This window comes from Pseudorca crassidens, chromosome 2, assembly GCF_039906515.1.
Source record: "Pseudorca crassidens isolate mPseCra1 chromosome 2, mPseCra1.hap1, whole genome shotgun sequence".
NCBI lineage: Eukaryota > Metazoa > Chordata > Mammalia > Artiodactyla > Delphinidae > Pseudorca > Pseudorca crassidens.
This window is the reverse complement of record NC_090297.1, coordinates 145,414,134-145,434,328: the sequence shown is the minus strand read 5'-3', so window position 1 is coordinate 145,434,328 and position 20,195 is coordinate 145,414,134. Positions and strand designations below refer to the sequence as shown.

Genomic DNA, 20,195 nt, shown 5'->3' with positions numbered 1-20,195 from the left:
AGTAGAACACAAAAGTCTGGGGGAAGAGCAAGCCTGGTGTATAAGAGGAACAGCAAGGAATGTGGCTGGATAAGAGTGAGCAAGCTGGAGACAGTAGGAGAGGAGGGAACATCATTAACCAAAAGAAGCAGCAGGGACAGAGAAAGTGCAGGCTGTGAGCTGAAGGGTCTCTTTTATTATTCTTTCTATCGCAAGGTGAGCCCACATCATGACAAAAACAATGCTGCCATCATCCAAGGATCTCACCTTCTCTAATACAACACAAATGAATGCCCCCCGTCCCACTGCTGGCAGCTTTTGGCTGCTATAAGGACATCTTCTGTAGTCAACCCATTCAACATTCGGTGCACATATGCAGAGCACCCACTGTCAGCTGCACCGTGCTGGGAGTTTCTCCCTCGGGGATATGGAAGCCAAGAGGCAGGTCAGAAAGTGCCCTGTCATCTCAGCACAGATCAGGAACTGACTGGCCACGACCAGGCAGAGAGACAGCTAACTCTGCCATCTTTGGGTAAGATGGAAATTTGCTACATGGAAAGTATAATGCTCTTAATTGGTCTTACCCTGGTCTAGTTGGAAAAAAAAAAAAAAAAAAGACCAGGCACCACCAAAGGGAGATAACAGTGATTTGGATGCAGGACCACCAAAGACAGATAATAATAATTTGGGTGCATTAAGCCTGATCAAATATCTTGTCCAGGTTTCCCAGCTTCTCACTTGTGCCAGCAAAAGGGAGAATACCACCACCATGAATTTTCCTTACTACAAAGGTTATGGAAACAGCAATAATTTTAAGTATATTTATTAACCTGGAAAGATGTTCATAACTTTATAAAATGAAGAAAAGGCAATACAACCCATCTTAAACATACACATTGATTCTTAGATATATCTCAACTTCATTAATGTGAAAAAATGTATTTCTTAGGCTTTAGGAATAGAATATTTCTTAAATGCAAAAAAGAGTTAAGGCATGTCCACAAAAATTATAACAATGTTATCTGGTTAGTGGGATTCTAGGTGATTTTTATTTTCTTCCTCTTTGCTTCCTGTATCTTCTTTTCCTATAATAGTATGTATTGCTCAAATAACAAAGTTGGTTATGATTTATAAGTCAAACCCCCTTCATGTATATAGCACTTCTAGCTCCTTCCCTACTCCTTCAAAAGAGTCAGCTGACAACTGTAATCTCAACCAATTTTGAATGGAGTTGTTTGCAGCTCCTTTTACATATGTGAGAGTACACAACTAACAGCAGTTAGATCACTTACCCAAGGTCACACATGGTGGTGTATAGCCCAGCCAAGACAAGAGTCTGGGGTCCTGAAGGCCCCTTCCAAGCCATCACACTCACTGTGGACCATTTTCTCAGCCCAGGGACCCCATGGAAGTGAGTGAGGGTTAAGCTGAGCTAAACCCTTGCCCTTACCTCGGCCAGGCGGGAGTGCTTGTGGACGTTCTCGCCTTTTTGCACGCTGGGAGCCAGCTGCTGCAGGACACCCCTGCTGCTTGTCAGTGCTCTGGTCAGCCGAGCAAACTTCCCCCAGCCTGGAGCATGTGGAAGACAGGAGAGACAGGTTCAACCAGGTCCTGAAGGTGCTCGGACATTCATACCACGAGTTACCCTGTCAGAAGCAGACGCCCACCCTCCATGTCCTCCTGCACATCCACAAGTCACTCGGCCATCCTCGTAATCAAGATTTGCTGATCAGAAAAATACCTAGGGCTTCCCTGGTGGCGCAGGGGTTGAGAGTCCGCCTGCCGATGCAGGGGACACGGGTTTGTGCCCCAGTCCGGGAAGATCCCACATGCCACAGAGCGGCTGGGCCCGTGAGCCATGGCCGCTGAGCCTGCGCGTCCGGAGCCTGTGCTCCGCAATGGGAGAGGCCACAACAGTGAGAGGCCCGCGTACCGCAAAAAAAAAAAAAAAAAGCACCTAGACTTGCTCAGATCTATGCAGTGATGCACTTTTCCCTTGTACTTTCACTTGGCCCTAATCATAGCTTGGTGAAGCAGGTACGGCAGGTCTTAGCACTGTTTTACACCTAGGGAAATCGAGGCACAGAGTGCCTAGGTAGCTAAGAGTCTAGAGCCCAGATCTCCCCACTCTGGCCCAAGGCTTTTCTGCCAGACAACACCAGGCAGTCAAGATGCTTCTCTGACCCTATGGCTCAGGCTGTTCCCAAGCCCCCTGTCGTCTGATCCTAGCAGAGACTAAGCTGATTCTGGGTTTTAAATGACTAGACAAGCTAGTCAAATGGCCGTTCCATGTACTACCTTCTCCAAAGCCAGGGGAATAAGAAATGAATTTAGTCCATGGGTAGGTGGGGAAACAATACTAATTGATTTTAGTCTGCTCTAGGATGGGGGAAGGACAGCTGATGGCAGGTAGGTCCCCTGAAAACTAGAAACGCAAAGAGCCGAGTACTGAACTTAGAGTAAAGAAATCCGGATACAAATCCCATCTCTGCCTCCGGCCTGCTTGAGGTCACCAACAAACTGTTTAAATTATCTGGGCCTCAATGATCTCATCTGTAAAGTGGAAATTAAAAGACTCTATCTACATGCCTTAAATGCAGGATGCATTTTCCTGGTAAAACAAAGTGGCTAAGTTTACTGGGCTAAAACAAAGACTGTCTTGAGGCCTCCTTGGCCCTCTGGACTAGTTCCTCCAAGGAAAGTAAAACACTTGTCTTTTTCTAATCCAGACCACTCTATACTCCAAAATCTAAGATGTACCAGTGATCTTTACTAAGATTTTAATATGTATGAGGAATCATTTAAAGGTCCCCAAAGACAACCGGCCATTCCAATATCCAACAAGCCATCTGCATCAAGGTTACGACCGTGCCAATTGCCTCATGAGACCCCTGAAAGTCTGTAGGGGTTCTCAAAACCAAGCTTGGGGCGAGGGAGCTCCAAAGACCTGGATGTGGGGTACAGGAAATAAACAGCATGCAACTATTTTTACATGACAGCTAAAAGCGAGACTAGGCAATTTGATTTTTTGTCCTTTAGAGTTTAGAAGTAGCCAGTGCCTTGCAGCAGAAATCTCATTTACCAAATTTTACCCTGGAGCACCTTTATAAGACGGACTCAGAATCCACAGGACAATGAGGTCAAGCAGAATGATGGCCCTTTTTTTGCACAACCTTTAAGAATCAAGATCTGTATAAATTTTGTCAACATAACAAGAATAGCAAATCAAGTTCCTTTTTATCTCATTCCAGAAGTTCTGGGCTTTAATAAAAGATAGTGGCATTTTCATGCATCCCGATGCCATTAAGCAGAGATATGGGTCACCTTGAAAAGAGGCTCATGGTGGTTGGGCTGTGGGGACTCCCACTGATGTTGACAGGAGGGGACAGCCCAGACTCTCCAGGGGGATTTGACATCTTCCCCAAATGGGCCACTCATGAAAGTGTTCACTGGAATTTGCTTGTGTGAACCATGGACTAGAATTTTTTAAAGTCTCTTTCAGAGTCAGGCTCTCCTACAGCTGAAAACAAAGCTGGAATTGAATTCTGCAACGTTTTTCAAGAGGAGCAGAAAGTATGTTTTTCAACTGGTGAGAAAACAATTGTGCACTCAAACATCAGCAAGGGCTCTGAAACACGCCCCCCCATTCAATCCTACCCATCCACCACCACCACAACCTACACTCTGGTACCAATGATAAGAGGGAGCTAGCAGGGCAGATACCCCAGACCCTGCTTGGCAGGGCTCAGGGCCCTGGTCCATCAGATGACATGGCACAAAAAATTAAAAGAAAGATCCCTGGACTTCAGGGCATTTCCCCAGGCCCAGGCTAGCCCCTCACTCTAGCCCTGATTCTCTTTTCAAGAATGTGGCTCTTAAAAGAGTTGGCCCTCAGGTGGCTGAGTGAAGGGCACAGGAAGGTGAATGGGTGTTGGATTGGGAAATGGACAGGCAGTGTGAAATCCTCCATCACACCTCTACCAGGATAGGCAGACTCTGCCTATTCTGAAGGAAGGAAATAAGTTCCCAAGCTCCACCCCCATGTTGTCCTTTCTGGACTCTAGACACTTTCTAACAGGACTCATGCTGAGCCAGATGAAAGAACACCATTCATTCACATATTAATTCTAAACATAACTACTATGTAAATACCATCACAGTGCTAAATCCTGGGGATGCTAAAATGAAAAAAGGCACAGACTCTGGCCTCAAAGAGCTTGTACTCTAGTAGGGAAGATTGATAAGTAAATGAAAAAGTATGATATAGTAAGCTAAATTCTATAACAGGTGAGTAGAGGACGCTATGGCCAAGACTGTCCAGAGAAGGCATATCTAATTCAGGCTGGGCAGTCAGGGAGGGCTTCCCACAGGAGGTGACACTAGCGCAAACTTTTAAAAGATGAGTAGGAACTACTTGAAGTCAGGAAGGAAAAGACAGACATTCCACACAGAAGGAACAGCACCTATGAAGGCAGAAAAATCATACAACAGAGTAATATGTCAGGGAAGAGTAAGACCTTCTTAACAGCTAGATGAATGGGGCGTGGCCCGTAGAGGGGAGGAGGATGCAGGCAGTGGCCTGAAGTAATGCTAAAGAGGTTGTCAAGGGCCAGGCCGAGAAGAACTTAGGTGGCAACAACCTAGATGGCAAGTTAAGAAATTTGAACTTCAACCTGAAACCCGAAGGGAATCCAATGAAGGAGTTTAAATATAGTAGGGGAATTTTAGGACAAAATGGCAGTGTGGATAGTGGACTATAAAGAGGGCGGAGGGGGGTTAACAGATAGAAGACCAGTCAGAATCCCAGGCAAGACACTACGAGGGCCTGGACCAGTGCTACGGCCTGAGCCAGGTAACAAGGGGAGACTTGAGAACAGCTGCAGAGGTAGAAGCAATGGCTGTAGAGGGAGAGAAGAGGCAAGCCAGGTGGCCTCTGAGTCCCTGGTTTGAGTGACTGGAGTGACAGACATGAAATGAGATTAAAAACACAGAAGAAAGTCAGTCAAACTAAAAAAGACAAGTATATGATATCACTTTTATGTGGAATCTAAAAAAATAATACAAATGAACTTATTTACAAAACAGAAACAGACTCACAGACATGGAAAACAAACTTATGGTTACCAAAGGGGAAAGGAGGAGAGGAATAAATTAGGAGTATGGGATTAACAGATACATACTACTATATATAAAATAGATAAACAACAAGGACCTACTGCATAGCACAGGGAACGATATTCAATATCTTGTAATAACCTATAATGGAAAAGAATATATATAGATAGACAGATAGATGTATCTGAATCACTATGCTGTATACCTGAAACTAACACAATATTATAAATCAACTATACTTTAATAAAAATTTTAAGAAACCACAGAAGAGAAGCAAATGGGTTTGGTGGAATATACATGTACAATTTGGACGAACAATGTCCCTCATAGCAGAGCCATCAGGAAAAACATTCCTGGAAAAATCAATTTCCTATTGTCCAAAGGGTCAACTGGGTGAGAATAAGCCGATGAGAATCCAGCTCAAGATGATCTTGCTTAAGGGAAGCCACATGGTCATTTTCCACAAGGAAAATAAGGCAGCTGCCTTCAAGGAAGCCTCTCCCTGGTACCACCCTACCCTAGCAGAATTGCCTGCTCCAACCCGTGCACCCCCATTTGCCTTAGGCAGACTTCTATTAGATCACTGATTAGGCTTTATTGTTCTTATTTGCTCACCTGTCTGCCTATCTTCCAAACAGACTGTAACGAGCAGGGGCTCTTAGACATTTCCTTAAGGTCAGCATCTAGCATAAGGTTAAACACCCCAAAGACACCCAGTAAGTGCGTATGCTGAATAAATGTGCATGAAGAACAAACTGTGTTCTCTTATTATCCTACTTCTACCTGGGTTTCCAGTAGACATAAAGCCCAAAATATAAGTAGCCCATTTTACAAACTGTGTTAAGTTTTAGGAGGTATTTCTGCACCCACCCTTCCAATTATATCCCATTTGGGGGTTTAACAGTGAACTGAGCTCAAATGAAGAAACCCCTAGCTCAGGGTTCTTCCAGCTCTGTCATAAACGTCACCACAAGGGAGGCAGAGGCAGGGCTGGGGGTGCCGTGGGAAGATCAAAAGCATCACATGATCAGGAAAAATGAGACGGGGCGAGCAGGAGGGGAAGAGGAAGCATGAAAGGGAAAAAAGGACAGAAGGACGGGAATGCAGTTTGCAATCTAGCAAGCAGCTAAAAAGCATTTACTGGGTCCTTTCTCCGTTCTCAGTAAGGACAACCACTATCTCCCTTGCTTGAGCCCACATTGGCTACTGGTGTCAACTGGGGTGAGTCTCCCACTAGGCTGCTTTAGCCCACACATCCCTGTATCCTCCCTAGGCCCAAAGAGATGGTTCTGGGATGACCCAGAATTCCAGTTCCTCCCAGGGTAAGTCCAGAGATACTAGGAAAGACAGACCTACAGGCCCCTCCCTGGGAAACCACGCTGAGCCACTTGGAACAGAAGTTGCATAGGACTCCTTAAAGTATCCTCGCCCTGGTGAGGAGGCGATGAGGCCAGGCTTGTCCTAATCTGAAGAGTCACAGATCCTCTTAGAGGAGCCGGCGCCATAACCCAACATCCAGCAGAGAACAATGGACACAGGACACTACCAGGTCAATCTGGACAATGACTAGGTGTCCTCAAGTCTTCCGCCCCAGATCTTTTCCCTACTGATGTACAAATAACCAAAAACCTAGGATGGCTTTTTCAAGCAGAAGTCACTAAATCATCACCTTTCAGTCATCCTAAGGGCCGAGAAAGAAAATGTTAATATTGGTGGTGGAGAGGGAGCCTGTGGCTTGTATCCATTACACTCTTTCTCCCCCAAGAGCACCTCACATATATCCCGCATGAAGACGCCTGGAGAAGGGTTGGCAGTTACAACAGCTTGCCGGAGCCTTCAGCCCTGAATATTCTAAATCTTTGGCCTTTAAAAATCTCCCCTGGAGTTTTACATTCCATTTATTGCCCACTCTTGGCTCAATTTTAACTCTGAATTTACAAGATAATACTAAATTTACTTTAGTGGATCTTTGAAAATGAAGGTGCTCCTTTAATGTGAGATGATTCAGTGAGGTAAGAGAGAAAAGAAGAGGGGTGACTCATCCTTGGGTGAACAATGTAAAGAGAAAACTCTGAGCCCTACACTCTAATTCTTCTCTACCCACTTGCCCAAGACTCCTGGCTTTGAAGGGCGGATGGGACAGAGAAAAACACTCCTGCAACCTACTCCCAATTATCCAAAGTACCAGAAAAGCAAGAGATAAGGAAGAAATGAAATGCCTGGAGCCTCACTGAGTCTCATTTCAACCAAGAATTCCCACCTACTCTCTCATTCAGCCTTTAAAAACACACACACACACACACACACACACACACACACACACACACACACACACACACACACACACACACACACCCGCAGAGCCGTTACCAAACAGCAAACCTAGCTTGCCTTGATCCCTTGCTCCATGCCACCTGTGGGCACTTTTTATCAGAGAGAAAAGGAAGTAGCCAAAAGATGAACAGGAAAGAGGAGATGAGGAAGTCAGGGGTCTGGATAATTCATGAAAAGGGTCATGAGAACTGACACACTAAATAAAAGAGGGGGTTCAGGGAGCATCCTCAGGGCCCATCACATGTGCTCGGAGCTCAGGGCCAAAGGGGAGTTTCTTTGTGTCAGATGCTAAAATAGTTTATCGCCAATGATTCCATGGGTTCTCCCCTTTGTGTGTGGTTTATGGGAAAACGTTAGGCACCAACCGGCTTCCTGAGTCACCATTAGGATGCATTCACCCGACTCCCAAGCCCCAAAGTTAGGCACAACATGATGAGAGAAAACAAAGTCATTTTAAAGACAATCTGAGCACAGTTGACTTTAAAAAGTCTAACCTAGGGCTTCCCTGGTGGCGCAGTGGTTGAGCGTCCGCCTGCCGATGCAGGGGACACGGGTTCGTGCCCCGGTCCGGGACGATCCCACATGCCGCGGAGCGGCTGGGCCCGTGAGCCATGGCCACTGAGCCTGCGAGTCTGGAGCCTGTGCTCCGCAACGGGAGAGGCCACGACAGTGAGAGGCCGCGTACCGGAAAAAAAAAAAAAAAAAGTCTAACCTAATGGTGGGAAAACATCTTGTATTGCTATGCCAAAAAGCAATTATCTAGGGATTTTCTGGGGTTTTCCATTATCCACCCTTCCATTCCCTCTCAAAAGTGAATTCTACACAAGCCTGGGTCAGCAACACTCTTAAGGCTCTTTATGCTAATTGAGACACTGTACTGAAAGCCCGGCTGGACCTGTTGGACTCTCACAATGTGAGAACAACTCCAAGTAGAAATGTCAAGTCAGGAGAATAATCCAGCCACATGGCAGTGTATTTCCCATCTAGATTGGACCCTTACAGCCAGAACTGCAGTTTAGAGACTTATAACGATAAAGGCCTGGAGAATTATCATGCTCTTCCATCAGCAACAGACTAATATAAAATTTGACCTTGTCCTAAACAGACCACCAAATAGAAGTGGGTCAGGGGCACAGTGACATGACAAGTGGGAGGGTCTAAACATATCTGCCACAGCATTTGGAGCGAACAGGCTTATAAAGTCATGTCCTGGAAGAAATATTAAGCATGATCCACTACCAGCATTCCTATATTGAGGGCTAAAGAGTATGTACGTGTATGTGTGTGTGTGTGCGTGTGTGTTTTACTTTTTAGAAATCAAGTCATGTATTACTCCAATTTATTTCACTGACAAAGAATTAATATCTGGTCCCCTTGGCTAACAGGGAATAAGGGGTGTGTGTGTGTGTGTGTGTGTGTGTGTGTGTGTGTGTGTGTGTGTGTGTGTGTGTGTGTGTGTGTGCGTGCGCACATCCACCAAAACCCTTATCAGCAAGGGAAATACATCAGTGAGGCAGGAAAAATGAAACAGAGCATTTTATTCCTGGAAAATAAACCTCAGTGAGTCTCACTGCATCAATCTGATTTATGTCTTCTTTCAGATTTCATGAGAATGCCAGGCAGACACCTAGGTGGCATGCAGGGAGCATTCTCGGTTAACTCTGCCTTTCCTACTAAACAATCCCTCACGTCACCTGAAAATGTTCCAGTGGTGATGATAAGAAAACATTCTGACTCAATTACATCCCCTAGTTCACCTTTTTCAGAGAAAACTTGCAAAAATAACTATGAAAATATCAGATTACCTGTAAAATGCTATTTATGAGTCTACTCAGTTAAAAAAGTAAACAGCCTTTCTAGATGGTAGCAAGATGACACTCCTCATGAGTGAGCTTAGCGTTGTGTAAGAGCTACTGCACTGAGAAATCTTCAGGTCAGAAACTAGAACTCAGGGAATCACAAATCTGCAGGACAAAAGGAGACTGCCGGAGGGTGAGACAAGTTAAGCGACTTTATTTACACCTGCTCTGGTCTTGAACCCCAAAGGCAGGCTGTGATTGAGTTACTGAGCTATAGATAGCTTACAAAAGAAATAGGATGCACCGGTATACACAGCATTGGGCTCTGAACTCTATAAATATTAGCATCCAATGTGGTAGGATTTTAAATATCCTCAGAGGACACAGCCCCCAAGGGAGCAGCCACAGAATGTTTTTTATTTCTTGCCATTTAACAATCACAATTTTGTCACCTCGAGGATAACATGCCCCAGTCTGACTCTCCCATGAACTCCACTTTTATCTCTCTGCTGCGTCTCAGAAAACTGCAAGGAGTAGCGTCCTCTGGTAGAGCCGGAAAATCGGCCGCAGAGCCAGGAAACACTGCAACGTGAAAGAGCTCCTGGCCGCTTGGTTACCTTCAGGGGGATGGAAAAGACTGCTGTGATACCTCCTAAGCCCAAACCTCTGGGAATGACATCTTCTGTGCTTCCTGATGAGCTGGACCTCGTCGGGAGTACAGTTGTTCTAGAAATTCTGAGCCATCTCCTCTCCTAGGTCCCCAGTGTTATTTAAACAATACATGCCTTTGATATGGCTGAGGTGAGTGCTAATATCTGTGGTCCCAGAGCTGATTAAATGACCCATACGGGAATGTTACTGGCCTCATTAATGCCATGTTTCCAATGAATTAACCAGTCACAGACTTAACCAACCACAGAGGCAGAGATGTACTAAAATCTACTTTAACACTCTTAAAATGCTAGAACTCAGTCAAATCTAAAGAAGTTCATACAGAAATAAGATGAATGTGACCATGAACTGTCACATTTGGGTGACTGACATCTGTCATGTGAAAACCTGCAAAGATTCTGACAATACCAGAGGTGCCCAGGTACCTTCTTCTGTCTACTTGGAAAGGGTTAATCTACAAAGGTATGAAACTGATTCAAATGCCTTCCTAACCAAAGCTTTTTTTTCTCACTTTCTTTTCCCTCAATACATTCCAGAACGATACAATGCTTTCCCCAACACAAATTAAAGTTTAAATCTTGATCCTCGTGCAGACATTGCCTTGGCAACCTCAAATTCTCTGTAACGAGAGTCACACTATAGGCAAAAAAATTAAAAAGGCATAAAATTACTTGTACAAATCAGAATTACAAACCTTTACATGAATCATCCTCAATCGGCTGTTTGAAAGCTGTTATGTCACTGAAAGTGCAAAGAAATAAAACCACTTTATCCTGTTCATTTCGAATTGGAGCAATTTTCACAAAGAACCACACAGGTGTCCCTGAAAGAAATACCAAAAGGTTGGTCAGTAATTTGTATTCTCATTTGAGGGGCTATGGAAGTAAAGACTTGGGAATGAATAGGTACAAATATTAGTTCGTTTTTAGAATCGTTTCATTCCTTCAGGGACTGGGTTTTACAACATTAATTTGTCCTCTTGCTGGAATAAAAACTTTCATAGTAACTACTCAGTGGGGAGTTTTCTCCTGTTCAAATAATTTTGTAAGTGCAGATTTCTTAACCCTTGTAAAATGATTAGAAAATGGGTTGAAAATCCCTCCTGATCTAAGGTACAGAGACCTAAAGACTTACCTTAGACCATGTAGTGAACAAGTAAAGAGTAGGGGCCAGTTTGGGTATTGCCAGCCATGGCCGGCCGACCATGAAACTCAAATTTCCATTGCTAAAAGCTCCCAGTGCCAAAATTCAGCTTGGGAATCCATCAATTTGGCTCAATGGACCATGGGCTAGAAACTATGTTTCTAAACCTCTCTCCCCAGAATAAAAATCCCAAAGGTCCTATACAATGGCAAATAAGGACACACTGAGGAAGGAAAAGAATCACCACAATGATTCTCCTCGCAAAGGCTCCCCCAGAAAGGGAGTTTCCAGGTGGGTTTCAGCTGTGACTACTTAGTACTTTAGGAAGCTCAATGAATGTTTCAACTTCCAATCCTTGCTCCTGAGCTAAACTGGGGGATAAATGAGCCCTTCCAAAGCACTGCCCTAAATCACAGAAGGAGAAGGTGGGCAGGGCTCATCTGACTGACTTCTCAGAGGTCACCCACTCAGGTATCTATGGAAAAATATCTGCACAAAGTCAGTCTCTGGCTTCCAAAAACAAAAAAAAGAAGGAAAAGAAACAGATGTTTTCTATCTATTGAGGACATCACAGCAAGATCTATCAATCTCTTCTGTGATACAAAATTAAATGGGGCACAAAGCAATGGTATGTTCACCCCATCTTGTTCTTGTATCCCCGTTCCTAAAACAGCATCTGGCATATAAGAACTTAATAACTATTTGTTGAATTTTGCATAATTGGGATAATGCTTTACATACTATTTTATAACCATTTTCAAATTAAAATACAATAAATATTTCCCCATGTTGTTAAGTATTAGAGAAGCTTCCTATGTACCAGGTGCTGTGCTCAGCGTTTTACATATTTTATTTTAGGAGATAGCAAGCAAACAACTCACTGAATATTGGAGATGGAAATAGATCCCCAAAAGGTCACCTGGGTCTCTCTGCCTGCAATCACATCAAACTCTATACTATACAACAAGGACAGAGAGACATCTCTGATTAACATTAGGATTAACCAATTTTACTTAACAATTACAAGATTATATATCTGACTATACCACTTATTCATATGTAAGTATGAATAACCCCACAATGTACAGTCAAACAGGCAGCAAATGGATCAGATAGGAATACATCCTCCTTAAATCTTGGTTATCTATATATTCATCCAGTTAATTTTAAACCTCTATCCACTTCCCCTTCCCTTTTTAGCTGCTGGTTTCTGGGTACTCTTAGAAGACAAATACATGATAGTGTCACCCTAAGAAAAATGTGTTTTGAAAGGAAAATCCACCTTACAAATATCAGGGGAATTCCCTGGTGGTCCAGTAGTTAGGACTCTGTACTTTCACTGCCGAGGCCCTGGGTTTGATCCCTGGTCAGGGAACTAAGATCCCACAACCTGACTGGCACAGCCAAAAAAAAAAAAAAAAAAATCACACATAGTTTTCCAAAATCAAAAAGAATATGGTCTCTGAGTTATCCACTGTTTTTGGGGAAGGTCTGTGTTACTACTCCTCCCAGTATCCTCCTCAGAACCTGCAATGGGTTTTAAACCACTTTCAATTAAGCAACAAAAAACTCAAAAGAAAGCATCACACCAATCGAGCCCACGTACCCACAGCTCTCAGTTGTATCCTAGCTGGTAAGACAAAAGGAGGACAAAAAAATCTTTTCTTTTTGCTCTAAAGAAAACTAAGCAATATTCTCTCAGCTGGGTAAACAAGAAAGCACTCCAAATTCACCAAACTAGTAATAAATCAGAAGAGAGGCCCCGCATGTTGTCTAACACCAGAAGCCTCGTCTTGCTGCAATCCCCAGACCCATCCCCTTCACAGCTGCCGCCTATGGGCCATCCCCTGTGTTGTACCAGCTGGGCCTGATATCTATGAACTTGTTCCATTTGGGACTGTGCCACCTAATCTTTATGACTACTAGGACTGATGACACTAACCCACATCTCCCAGATCACAAGAGCTACTGTATTTGTCATATCGGGAGGCCTTTTTCATTTTACCATAGTTCAAGCTCCCCGTGAACTTTCCTCCATTTCAACAGGTCAATCTGTTTAAAGCTATGTGCCTCTCTCCACCACACTGTGCCCATTGCTTCCTTCCAGAAATGTTCCCTGACTAAATGCATGCTACTCTTATCATTCCGTTTCAATATCTAAATATGTTTCTTGTGCCAAAAATTCATAGAGTCAGTATGTATTACTTTAAGAGTTCCTCGCCGGCTGATCACTTGGGCTTGTTGAGGGTAGGAACCTCTTTTCTCCTACTGGTGTTTCCTCGTGGAGGGACATCTTTCAGTGTAACACTCCAGGACTTTTTCCCTGGGTTGGGAATTTGGGGGACAAGAATTGGACATGTGTAGCCTGGCCACTTCTCCTCCTCTGCTTAGAGATTAGTGTGCAATCCGCTCTACTTCCCCATCCTATAAATGTTAGGGGAGAAGTCAAAGGGCAGGGGGGATGGCTGGTAGGAGGAGGAGGTTCTCCGGTGTTACCTGGGTTGGGTGGGTAAGTCTGATTCTAGGATTCACTTTTAGAAACTCACCTGCCCACAGATATAAACTACAGTTTCCAGGATCTGCTTTACGAGTCATAAAGGTGGTATTTTAACCTCCATTCGCATGATTCCTGTATCTCTCCCAATTGTTTCTGACCACAGGCAGGAAAAGAAAGTGCTATGTATTGGGCCCCCTCAAAGCTTAACAGTTGAAGACTATTTCTGTAAATAATTCATAATGCACTCCAAGGGCAGGAGAACTGATCTACTTCCTCTGTCTGATGGTCCTGCACCCCTATTCCAATGGCATCCAATGCAGTGCTACCCACGGGACGTCACATAGGCCATTACGATGCTCAACACCAGGAGGCACCGGACTGCAGTGGTGAAACTCAACAAGCTCTAGGAATGCTTGCTGAGCTCCAAAGAAATAAATCCTACTTCCAGTGTCTTCACAGTTACTCAGACCTGCCTCTCTCCCAAACTGTCACACCCAAACAATCTAGGAATGAAGAATGGGTTTAAATTTTCATTTCTGAAATTCTTCCAAAAAAGACTATGAGTTCCTCTTAGATAGCACAGACCAGTCATTTCAACCTTTCGCTTTTTTAGAGCGAAGCGTTTTTAACTAATGAAACAATACTCAAAGTCTCAGTACATGAAACAGTTCCTTCAAGCAAACATGAACCATTCAGAGCCCAGAGCCCCACCCACCCAATTTCCCTTACACCCCTCTGGATGCACCCAGGGATATTCAGGAACCCTTTGGCTCCATTCAAATAAAGACCTGCCCGGGGGCAGACGCCCAAGCAGTTGGCCTCCGGGGACCTCTCCTACAGCCCAGATTCTGCAGCAGCATCCATTCCATCAGGATAAAAGAGAGACAATGAATGCACAAATATTCACACACACACAAAATCAGGAAGAGGTTAAAATTCTGGGAAAAACCAAGAAAAGCAAGTACTTAATGCCCTGTTTCTGCAAAAAAGAACAAAGGGTCCATGATAAATTTTCTATTAAAGGCAGATCAATACACAAATCCAGGAGAAACACATCCTACTGATGGCAAAGGCTGCAGCTCTCTCCTCGATGAGGATGCCCAGTAGAAGGGGAGTTCCAGGTCAGGCTCCTCCTTCTGGTCACTCTGTGATGGTCATCCCTTACGTAGCTCCCTTGGGTTATGCAGTAATGAACCTGACAACCTAACCTGGCTATAGGGTTTCTCAACCACAACAGTCAGATAACAAAACAGCAAGGCTCAGGTGCATGAGAGAATTTTGGTCTCCTTCCCTGGACCTCCTCCCAGGTACTCTCTAGAGCCAGGCATCCAGGCCACGTTTGACAGCAACAGAATTGACCAAGCCACTGTGATTGGCTCTTGAGAAGGGTTGCATGTGCTGGGCCATTCCGATGGGTCCAGAAACTAGACTAGAGAATGGCAGTCGGCCCCAGGAAACAGACCAATAGGATTTGAGTCAACTTTATTGAGACAAATGACAAGTGTAGACAGGATGAGAGAGCATGAGGGGGTAAGTAGTGACCACAGGCCATTAGAACATCTGATTCAGAATCCCAAGCCCTGCGTTTGAGCCCTATCTCTTCATTTATTTTATGTCTTGGCCACGCCACTTTAACTTCTCTCAGAACCAGTTTCCTTATTTGTAAAATGGGAATAATAGACCTACTTTACACTAAGTTAAAATGTATGATGATACACAGATATTTAAAACTCTTACTTTCCATTCTTCCTTCCTTTTAAATTCTTTACCTATAAGGTTAAAATGTTCAGTCTCACCTCAAAGAGGTATTCGTATGACTTTAAAAGAGAACGTATCTTAAGGTGTTTAATGAAACTCCAAAGCTGCCTCCACCTGTTCATAAGGAAAAGGGCCAGTCTCAACCATAACAAGGGAAAAGGTAGAAAATTCAATGCTTAAGCCTCCATGTAATTTAAATTTGACTGAAGGGCGAAAAACAAAACCTCAATAAATGGAGAGAGTTACACTGTTTGTAGATTAAAAGAATCAATTCTGTAAGATGTCAAACCTCCCTTTTTAATATATAAATTGAATGCAATTTCAATCAGAATCTCAATTGTTCCTTTTTTCATTTGTTTTTCTCAGAGCTTGATGAATTGACATTCAATTCAAATAGAAAAGTAAAGGTAGAAGAACAGCCAAGAAATTTTTGAAGAGAAAACGTATGACAGGGACTACCTACTATAGTAACTAGGAGCCATTGGCAATGACCCTAAAACAAGCAATAATGAAGACAATAGTATCATTTACTGAGTGCTTCCAGCGGGGCCAAACCCTGACACATCACGGTTTACCTTTCACAACAACTCTGTGAAGTGGAATTGCTACTGTGACATTATCCCCAACTTAAATATGGACAACCCAAGTGGGAAAGCATTTTAACCAAACTCATGTAGCTAATAAGTTACACAAGGAAAAAGAGTAGAGACACAAACCCATGAAATGTGTGAGAACTTAGCATATGTAAAAAGAGCATTTCAATTTTTTTTTTCCAGTTTGTCCTGTTTTCCTTTTATTTGCAGTTTCCCGAGACAGAAAGAGAAAAATTTTAATAGGCAAAATGTTTTCACTATGTGTGCAATTTGGATCAATATCTCTCACATATAAGCAGCTTCTAGTACTGAAAAAGTAAAAGACAATCTATTGGTAAAATAGGCAAAAGACGACTGTTTCCTATTAGATTTGTCTTCACAACAGATTGTCACCTCCTCAAAGGCAGAGTCGGTTTCTTATATGTGGATCTCTTTGGCTCAAACCCACAGGCCTGCAGTAGGTAATCAATAAGGACTTAGCCGGCAGCTTCTCTTGCTCTAAGCTGCCTTTCCCTGGGCTTCTCTGCTGGAGAAGCTGATCCACAGCTCCCAAACCAGGGTCCCCAGCCACACCATGAATTGTGGAGTCAGTCAGATGCTGGGGGGTGTTATCCAGAGGGTGAACTGATTTCACTAAGGGCTGATACTTCTTAACTTTCTTGTTCGAAAAATGGAAAAACTAATTGGCCAGCCCAAAAGTGGCCACCTAAATATTTGCTGAGTGAGTTCATGAATGATGACTGTCATTGATATGAGAAAATGATCCAGCATACTGAGAATGAGTTAAGTCACAATACAAAATATATAGCAATTCCAAAATGCCCAGGTTTACTGGTCAGACTGGCCAATAGATAGAAAGAAACGTTTCAAATAAGCCAGTCTCCAAGATAGGTAATAGTATTACACACACTCATTCCAAAACACACCATGAAGCCTTCTGCTAATTACTTCCAACTCCCCAAAAGGTAAAATAAACACGAATGCCTATCACTAGCGGATCCTTTCTACAAAGTTATCCTTGTAAATACTAAAGAATGAGAGGGGGGAGAATCAAAACAATTTATTAAGAGTTTATAAAGAAAATCACAAGAATTAAATAGAACATATGGGCAAAGAATCTGAACAATTAACATAAAAAAGTAATTTTAAATGGATATTAAATAGGAAAAATACTTCACTCTCACTAGCATTAAAAATACTCATTAAACAAAAAAATGTAATTATAGGCAATCTGTTCGGTGCTAGAGCAATTCAATGAGTCAGACGCTCACAGTCTGCAAGTGAACTTGGAAATGCATTCAATTCTGGAACACAATTTGGCAAAATGTCTCAGGAACCTTGGTTCACATTCTTTAACACAGTAATTTTCAACTTCTAGGAAATATTTCAGAATGTCCACTAATATCTTTGCATGAAGATCTTCACCTCAACATTATATTTAATCAAGAAAATTTAGAGCCTCATAAATATCCAACAATAAAGGAAATGTTAATAAAATTCCTTCTAAATTATATTTATGGGGAATTTTAATGAGAAGGATATTTTTATGATAAAAAAATTAAATAAATGTACAATTTCAAATTGCATACATGTCAAAGTCTCAACTATGTAACATGTGCAAGACAAAACACCAAAATGTTAATAGGATGGTAGTATTTCTCCAAGTCTTTGAGTCTTTAGGGTGATTGATTTTCTTCTTTAAGCCTTCATACGTGTTCTCCATAGTAAAAATGCATTCATTTAAAAATCAGAGAAAAAAGAAAAAAACTTTCCTTTAAATGATGACATTTCACATTTTAAAATCTCAAATGGGGTGACATTTCCCCCACGGGACTCCATACTGCTTTAAAATGCTGAAAGTTTCAATCTATTGAACTACAAACTGTGAAAGTAGCAGCAAACCTGCCTCCTCCTCTCTCTCCTCCCATCCATCTCTGTTCAGTCTGCTCCTCCCGGGCCAGCCGGTCAGTTCAGCCCCACAAGGCTTGCTCCTTGGCTCCGAAGCCCTCACTGTGAATCACATACTCTTGGGTCACTCATCTGTTTCTTGGTAACTGTCAAGTTCCTTTCAAAGTCACTCAGCAAACATGGGCCGAGCGCCTCCTCTGGGCTGGGCTGTGTGCTAGACACTTGCCAGTCAGTGGGCTCCACTGGCAAGTCCCTAGGCTCAGCCTCCTCCCATTTCCCCGGACACCTCTCCTTCTCAGCTGCGTCTTCCCCACCGCTCCCCCAGCAGGCCACAATCATCTTGCCGCCACGGTGATTCCTAACGGGTCTCCCACCTCTGGTCTCCTACGATGCATTCCATCTCCACTCTCTAACGGAGTCATCTTTCTGAAAAGAAAATCTTACTATTACACACTTAACCCTGCTTAAAACCGCTCAACGCCTCTCACGCCACCCTCTGTCCCCACCACCTCTGCTCTTAAGACAAATTCTAAACTCTTTAACGGGGCTGCACGATCGGCCCTTCTCAACCTCTCCAGCTACACTGGTGACCCATGCATTTACAGATTTATTTAATTACTCCATGAGTTCAGGTGGAACACCTTCTGGGTCAGGCACTGTGCTGGGTGCAGGGGATCCAGCCGGGTAGGGACACACCCTGTAGGCGTGGAAGTCAGCCTTCACTGCAGCTGCTTTCTGTCCTTGCTACTCAGAGTGTGATTCGTGGACCAGCGGCATTAACATCACCTGGAGCAGAATCTTGGGCTCTTCTGCAGACCTACCGAATACAAGTATATACTTTTTTTGATTTGCAGGTGATGTTATATATCCTGTCAAAGTCTGAGGAGTCCTGCTTTGCGTTTCTTCAAATGTCAGTGCTGCTCTCCCCTATTGCCCTCTCCACGTGCCCTTCATCAGCCTGGGATACTCTTTGCCCTTCTCTCTGCCTAACTCCCCACTATCCTTCAGTTTCTGCATGAATTTCCTGCCTGCTAGGAAGACTTCCTTCCCTGACCTCCTAAGTTAGGGTGAAGGGACACCCCCCATGTGATGTCACCATCAAAACACTTACAGCTCTATACTGTGATGTGGCCCCCGACCCCTGCAAACACTGTGGAAGCAGAGGCTGGGTCTGTCTTTTCGTAACCGCGTTCCTAGGAGCAAGTCTAGTGTCTGACAGAGTATAGTCAGACCTCGCTTTATTGCGCTTCACAGACACCACATTTATTTTTTAACAAGTTGAAGGTCTGTAGCAGCCCTGCATTGAGCAAGTCTATTGGCACCATTTTTCCAACAGCATTTGTTCACTTCATGTCTCTGTGTCACATTTTGGTAATTCTCACAATATTTCAAACCCTCTACAGCAAAAAGATTACAAGTCACTGAAGGCTCATATGATGATTAGCAAAAAATTAATTAAGGCATACACATTGTTTTTTTATAGACATAATGCTACTGCACACTTAATAGACAGTTATGTTTACAGTATACCACTATAACAACTTTTACATGCACTGGAAAACCAAAAACTTTGTGGAACCGAACCTATAATATCTCTGAGGTATGCCTGTAGTTGGTCAGTAAAAAGCCATTAACAAAAACATAGAATTTGGTGCAACTGTAAAATACCCAGGCTTAAAAAATAATTTGAAGTTTCTAAATTCTTCCTCAGGTGAGGGTAGATTTGGAGGAGTTGGGGACAGTGAACAGGTTCCTAGGAAGAAACCAACACCATCTGCATCCATGTCTGCTTCATGTTTTATGTACAGGCTTAGCCTTGGACGAAACCCCTGCCAGCCCACTGGACATCCTTGTGTAAATTAGAAAGAGAAGTTCCTCCCTCAGCACAGATGCAGTTCTAGGCCAGGGTGCACTGAGGACCTAGCAAGCAAACTGGTTTCTGGTTGCCCCCATGCAGGGTAGAGCCTGCACCACCATATGTGGTGGCCCTGCCTTGTGCCCCGACTAAAACCAACCCCGTCTGGAAAGAACAGCCACGGAGCAAGCACTGGAAACCAGGTCCTGGCTCTGCATGACCTCGGGTGAGGAATTTACCTTGTTATACAATGGAGATACGTAACGTCAGCCATGACTACCTCACAGGGCTCTCTCAACATTTTTAAATAGAGTGGCGTCATACCTTCCACAGAGTGTATTTTCTAAAATCAAAGGGTAGGGTAGAAGTTGCATATGACCACAATTGCTCTTGAGAATGCCTTCACATCACCCATGAAGTAGAGTCCATGCCCAGGCTGACATGCCTCTCTGGAGACTGGCATGCGTCTCTCTCAATAAGCCCACCACAACCTCCAGGGAGGGAAGAGATGCTGATTCTTTGGTAAAAACATCAGTTGAACT

The 20,195-nt window shown here is 43.5% G+C and overlaps 1 protein-coding gene across 3 annotated transcripts in view; it reads right to left on the bottom strand.

Moving 5' to 3' along the window:
* KCNH1 (potassium voltage-gated channel subfamily H member 1) overlaps positions 1 to 20,195 on the bottom strand; it is a 416,686-nt gene that overhangs the window by 359,583 nt on the left and 36,908 nt on the right. For 2 of the 3 annotated variants that reach the window (XM_067729054.1, XM_067729056.1), the window contains exons 4-5: positions 10,594 to 10,722; positions 1,430 to 1,548 (exon numbers count right to left, since the gene is read on the bottom strand). In XM_067729054.1, the coding sequence (XP_067585155.1) occupies positions 1,430 to 1,548; positions 10,594 to 10,722 (248 nt within the window). The remainder of the gene's footprint in view (positions 1 to 1,429; positions 1,549 to 10,593; positions 10,723 to 20,195) is intronic. The other variant, XM_067729057.1, reaches the window with a different exon arrangement.